Source organism: Chiroxiphia lanceolata, chromosome 21 (assembly GCF_009829145.1).
Source record: "Chiroxiphia lanceolata isolate bChiLan1 chromosome 21, bChiLan1.pri, whole genome shotgun sequence".
Classification (NCBI taxonomy): Eukaryota; Metazoa; Chordata; class Aves; order Passeriformes; family Pipridae; genus Chiroxiphia; species Chiroxiphia lanceolata.
This window is the reverse complement of record NC_045657.1, coordinates 6,287,519-6,293,767: the sequence shown is the minus strand read 5'-3', so window position 1 is coordinate 6,293,767 and position 6,249 is coordinate 6,287,519. Positions and strand designations below refer to the sequence as shown.

General features: G+C 54.1%; 1 protein-coding gene across 2 annotated transcripts; it reads left to right on the top strand.

Annotated features, from left to right (window-relative positions):
• Positions 1–738: 738 nt before the first annotated feature.
• Positions 739–4,738, top strand: NAIF1 (nuclear apoptosis inducing factor 1). Of its 2 annotated transcripts, XM_032708541.1 has the most exons (3): positions 739–1,296; positions 2,144–2,593; positions 3,172–4,738. In XM_032708541.1, the coding sequence occupies exons 1-3, from the start codon at positions 786–788 to the stop codon at positions 3,177–3,179; spliced, it is 969 nt and encodes a 322-aa protein (XP_032564432.1). In that variant the 5' UTR covers positions 739–785; the 3' UTR covers positions 3,180–4,738. The 2 variants fall into 2 exon arrangements, with proteins under 2 accessions (XP_032564432.1, XP_032564431.1); XM_032708540.1 differs by lacking the exon at positions 3,172–4,738 and having other exon boundaries at positions 2,144–2,607.
• Positions 4,739–6,249: the final 1,511 nt, after the last annotated feature.

Sequence of the window (6,249 nt, the reverse complement as noted above, 5' to 3'; positions counted from 1 at the left end):
GGCGGGGCGTGACGTCACGGGAGACGCCTTAGCCTCCGCCAATCGGGAGGAGGCGCCGCGGCGTGTCTTGTGTGTAGCACCGGGGGGCGGTGCCAGCGCGCGGACGAGGCTGCGATTGGCTGAGCCGCCGGGGGAAGGTGGGGATAAGGCAACAGCACCTCCAATCAGACGGAGAGCCGGGGGAGGCAGTTTGAGTGTGACGGGCGTGGGGCGCGGCCGGTAGATTCCAGAGCAGGACGCGCTCTGCGTTGATGGATGGGAAACCCGCCCAATGGAATCTGATCAGGGAAACCCGTGGGCGGGCCCGGCCCCACGCAGGCCCAGTGCGCCGAGACCAGCAGCGGGGCGGGGCCGCGTGACGGGCAGGGTCACTAACCAATGACAGCGCGGCGCGGAGGTGGGAGGCGGGCCTTCCACGTGACGGGCAGGACCGTTAACCAATGATAACACTGCACTGGCGGGGGAAGGCGGGCACAGCGCGTGACGGGCAGGCGCGCTGTCCAATGGGGCGCGGCGGGAAGGGGGGCCGATTCTGGAAGCCATTACGCCAGTGCCGCAGGGCCGCGGCCGTTCTGCGGGGCCGCCGGGCGGGCGCCGTACGCAATTTGCGTATCGCCGGCGGTGCCCGGGGGGGAGCGGGGGGCACCGACCCCTGCGGGCCCTGAGGGGCCTCGGGGCCCCCCTGCCGTCCCCGTCCCCCCGGGGAGGGGGGGCCCTGCCGCCCCTCGGCCCTGCCCGGCGCCCCCCGTGCCCCCCCCCCGCGGTGTGACCCCCGGTGCCCCCACATGGCCATGGCGTCGCCGCCGGCCCCGCCGGCCAAGAAGCGTAAGATGAATTTCTCAGAGCGGGAGGTGGAGATCATCGTGGAGGAGCTGGAGCGGGGCAAGCACCTCCTGGTGAACCACTTCAACGCGGGCGTGCCGCTGGCCGCCAAGGCCGCCGCCTGGCACGACATCCTGCGCCGGGTCAACGCCGTGGCCACCTGCCACCGCGAGCTGCCCGAGGTCAAGAAGAAGTGGTCCGACCTCAAGACCGAGGTGCGGCGCAAAGTGGCCCAGGTGCGGGCGGCCATGGAAGGGGGAGGCGAGGGGCAGAACGGCGGCGCCGGCACCACCGAGGGCGAAGACCCGGCGGGCGCCGCGGCCGCCCCGGTGATCCTGACCCCGATGCAGCAGCGCATCTGCAACCTGCTGGGAGAGGCCACCATCATCAGCCTACCGAGCGGGGACTGCGGCGCGGGGGACGGCGGAGACATCCCCATCACTGCCTCGGCCACCACCGTCACCCTGACCCAGAGTGAGTGCTGGGCTGGAGGGGCACAAAGACACCCTGAGCGGGGAAAGAGTTGTAGAATGGTTTAGAAGGGTCCTGAAAGATCATCCCGTTCCACCATGGGCAGGGACATCTTGGGCTAGATCAGGACGCTCCATCCTTGAACACCTCCAGGGGTAGGGCATCCACAGCTCCTCAGGGACACCTTCCACTAGACCAGGATGCTCCATCTGGCCTGGCCATGAACATCTCCAGGGGTAGGGCATCTCTCTGGGCAGGGAGAAGCCCCAGCAAAAAGGAATCCCCACCGTCTCTGATGAAATGCCATTCCCCAGTCTGCCCTTGTGCTGTAGGGGAGTGGCTGCAAGGCACATACGTGCTGAAAGTCAGCTTTGAGAGCTGTTCCTCAGAATCGAGGTTCCTTCGCACCTTAGAGATTTGTCAGTTCTTCTTTGGGGACGAAAAGAGGGAAACAGCAAGGGGAAAAGCATCTCCAGGGCTGATTTCCCAGTGTGCAGCATCCCAAAGAGCAGCTGTCCTGCCCTGCTGGCAGGGGCCGTTCTGGGTCTTGTCTTTGCCATTACATCAGCCAGTTAATGCTGCTTGGAGAGATTGTTCTGAACTGGAGGTTAAGAAATGATTTTGTCTAGACAGATAAGGCATTCCCTATTCCTTTGGATTGTACAGCCTAGAAGGAAGCCCGACTGAGGGTGGAGTAGACTTAAATAAGTCGTTTTGTGCGTTTCTGGCCATTGTGTGTTATCTCACTGAACAGGCCGTACTCCTGTGATATCCACTGAATAGTCCTGTAGATAAAAAAAAACCCGTATCACAGCTACCCCTGACCCCCCTGTCTGCTCTTTGTTCTCAGTTCCTGCAGAGACAACCTACCACAGCCTGGAGGACGGGGTGGTGGAGTACTGCACCACGGAAGCCCCCGCCACAGTGACCACGGAGGCGCCCCTGGAGATGATGGCCCACCAGCACGAGGTGTCCGCCAAGCCCCAGGAGCTGAAGAGCCGCATCGCCCTGAACTCGGCCAAGCTCCTGCAGGAGCAGCGGGTGACCAACCTGCACGTGAAGGAGATCGCCCAGCACCTGGAGCAGCAGAACGACCTGCTGCAGATGATCCGCCGCTCCCAGGAGGTGCAGGCGTGCGCCCAGGAGCGGCAGGCGCAGGCCATGGAGGGCACGCAGGCGGCGCTGAGCGCCCTCATCCAGGTCCTCCGCCCCATGATCAAGGACTTCCGTCGATTTTTGCAGAGCAACACGCCCAGCCCGCCAGTCACCGCCGAGCCCGGCCAGGCAGGGCAGCAGGATGGTATGACCCAGTGAAAGGAACAGTGCTGGGAGGGGACCTGTAGGTTGATATTGGGAAAAAAGGGTTGTCAAGCACTGGCACAGGCTGCCCGGGGCAGCGGTGGAGTCACTGTCCCCAAAGGGATTTAAAAGACGTGTGGCTGTGGCACTTGGAGACACGGGTTAGTGGTGGATGTGGTTAGTGGTGGACGTGGCAGTGCCAAGGGAACGGTTGGACTCGATGATCTTAAAGGTCTTTTCCAACCTAAACAATTCTATGATTTTATGGGACATCTGCCTCGCAAAAAAACGCCCATGCTGTCAGAGGACATGGGAGCAGGGGTGCTGGCTCTCTTCAGTGTGAATTGCTCCCTTGGAGCCTTGCTGAGCCTAAACAGCTTTCTCTGCTAATCTTATGCTAATCTGCCTTTTCAGACTCTCATGCAGAGCCTTAGTAGGATGTGTAATAAATCAGCAACTTAACATTGGTTGCTTTAGTTCCTCAAACAATAGGTTGGTTTAAAAAAGTTATTTTTAATTCCTGTTTGGAAAAAAGCTCTCCTAAGTATGACACCTCTCTCTTTCTCTCTCTCTCGCAAGATCTATAGCCTTTAAATGACTTCTGATGTGGAGAGTTTTGTCAGGATACCACAGTGCTGCAGCTGCCCAAGGTACAGTGATCATGAACTGTAGTGAATGCATTTCTGGCTCTTGCTGAAAGCATTTACTGGAAGCGTGGTACCGGATGTGGTAGAACCTTCTCTCTGCACTGAGAGCTACAGAATCTGCTCCTGCAGCATAACATCCACCCAGCCCCTGCAGACCAGCACCAAGCCTCTGTGCAGTCCAAATCCCAGCCACGTCCCCTGAGGATATCAATGGGATTAAAATAGTGCGTTCACCTCATGTTTTATCTGCGTGCAGTCATGAAATTTTGCTGTCACCTTGGCAGATGAGATGAAAGTTTCATGTCTTGGTTACCAGAAACTGTCCCATGGGACACATGTTGGAGCAATGTCTTTCCTGTCGCAGCGTTAAATACCCAAGGGACTGGATGAGTTTCACTCAGGGGGGTGTAACAGGTGAAACTCCACCTCTGCCTCATCTGCATAGTTTGTCACCTCCAGAATACCTTAATCCATCAAAGTGGACCTGGACTACAGAGCTTCAGCCATGCAGGAATTCCCAACGTTTAGGAGTTTGTCGGCCACTGATTTAATGGAGTGAATTTTGGGGCATTACTTGGTTCTGCTGGTGGAGGTTTTTGTTCTGTAGTGCCTGGGAGCTGGAAGTGAGTCCAGCTGTTCTGTGTTCATCTGCTGGCTGGCCTCGAGTGGTGGCATCCTGAGAAACAGAGCTGAGGTTCTCACTGTCCTATACCATTACACAGGGTAAAACAACGTCGCAGCCACTCTTCTCTTTGAGGTGTTCAGGCCTTGGAGCTCAGTCTTTAATGAGAAAGCTTAATTGCACAGGATGGTCAACATGATTCTCACAGACTTGCAGCAACTTCATAAACTTTTAGATTAAAGCTCCACTTGTACATGCATGGAAGAAAAAAGAAAAAGAAGGAAGCATAATTCTTCTTCTCCCTGTACCTTGAAAAGTGTGTCACACTTAACGGGCTTGTTGCTTGCCAAGTATTACTTTTGAAATGGAACTTTTCCAGAGCTAGTATTTACTTGCTGTTAAGTCTCCTTTAGGGCTGATGAGGGAGTGGATTTGCACAATCAAATGAAACCTTTACAGAGCCTTTAATGGGGGGAATGCTGATGGGGAACGCCTGGTTAGAGCAGGAGTGAAGAGGCCACCGCTGCCTGTCCCTGGGCCTTTACTCATCTCCTCTCATCTGCAAATCTGATGGGGGAGAAAAAGACAGCACAGTGAGAAGGGTTTGGTCCCTGGAAGACTCTCAGCCCCTTGGGACTGACACCTCTGAGCTGAGTCTGGGCAGATCAGCTGCCTTGTCCTGCCTTGTCCGGCATCTCGCCTCATGAGTAACACTTGCCTGACTCTTCCTCTCGAACTTTGTGGAATCAAATCAATTGCTCAATTGAAATTTATTTTTAAAGTGAGAACTATGTCATATGTGTTGGTTTACCTCATTTGTGTAATGACCTCTCCTTTACAAATACAGATTTTAATAAAAAAATACATTTTTGGTAAACAGGCTGTTTCAGTTCATCGGACAGGGCAGAAATGGATTCATGACAAAAAGTTTGCAACACAGAATCCTCACTGTGAAGGGGCCAAGGAGAGCTGTGAACAGCCACATGTCACAGCAGCTTTTACTCTTGTTTTTGAACCTCCTGGCCTTGTATTTACATAATTATGGTCTTTTTCAAATAACAGCTTTTATAGCCCTACCTTGGAGCACGAGTTATTTCACTGTGTCTGACGGATTACTGAAGTACAGTAATCTCCCAGCTGCTCAATGAAGCCACAATAGCCTAAAATAATGGTTGAAATACCAGCCTTTGGCTTTAAATTGCAGTGTGCTTTTTTTTCAGTGACTAAGCATTTAAGCTGTGTTAGTTTCATAGGACTAAACCTGTTGCCATTGGAACCACCCATTTTTCTTTTCAGGATAAATATAGAGCTTAGTCAAGCCACCAGCATTCAGGTGCTTGTTCCACGTTCACATTTTTATGCCATTGAAAGGACGTGGCAACATTTTAAACACAGGGTGAGCACTGTGATGAGGGGCTTGGTTGTGGCTCATGACGAGGTCATCAAACTTGGGGAAGGAGAGAGAAAAGTGTCTTTTAAAAACCAGGAGGAACAGGTGAACAGGACACTGACAGGGTGAGCAAGTACACAGGGCATTCAACTGAACAGGAAATAAGCAGAACTAAAGCTGAGGAGGGACATCTCTGGATGTTTGTCTGTGCTCCTCTGCTTTTTGTACCTGGAGATTTGTATTCAGTATCCAGACTGGGAAGGAGCCACGCAGGGATGTTCTACCACAGGGTACCTCGGAGGTGAGGGCAAGCAGCATCCTCCTGCATGCTGGGGACAAAGAAGTTTGGTGTGGGACTCTGGGTGGTCAGAGGATCGTCTTTGTGGCCATCAGAGGCAGCAGCCAAGCCGCCAGCAGCACCGCTGCTCCCCCAGGAGCAAAACTCTGCTTGCGATGTGTCTCCAGCCCGGCTTTCCAGGAGGTGGCACTGCACGACGGGATCCTGAGCTGTGGCACCGTCCCAAAAACCACGCTTGTCCTCCAGACCTTTTGGAATCCTGCTTGCTTCTCTCACTGATCAACCTTTTCAAGGCTGAGAGCCTGGAGAGGAAGAAATTCAACAGGCAGAGCGCAGCAATGAGGAACACGGGTACCCCTGGAAAAGTCAGGGTGCCTGGAATCATAAACGGGGTCCCTCTGCTTCAGGGAGAAAAAAGAGACGTCTCTTTTTGGGATGAGTTCTGTGCAGAACCAAATGGGCAAGGACAAGATTAAAAAAAACATATGAAGTCTTTAATTATAAGCAAAGGGACAGCTTTTAAGATTTTTTAGAAGGCCACACATAATTATGTCAGTATCCCACGAGAACAGTGCACTGCCATTGCTACACTGCAGTTCTGGGAGCAGATCCCAGCCAAGGGACTGAACGATATCACCTGCACACTCACCCAAATTACCTTCACCTCCTCCAGCATGTTTTTAAAGTTTCTCACGCCTGT

What these genes read in the sequence shown, in the direction of transcription:
- NAIF1 (XM_032708540.1), top strand. Translation starts at nt 786, where the DNA reads ATGGCCATGGCGTCGCCGCCGGCCCCGCCGGCCAAGAAGCGTAAGATG. An exon ending in CACCGTCACCCTGACCCAGA is followed by an intron (nt 1,297 to 2,143) that starts GTGAGTGCTGGG and finishes CTTTGTTCTCAG; the next exon opens with TTCCTGCAGAGACAACCTAC.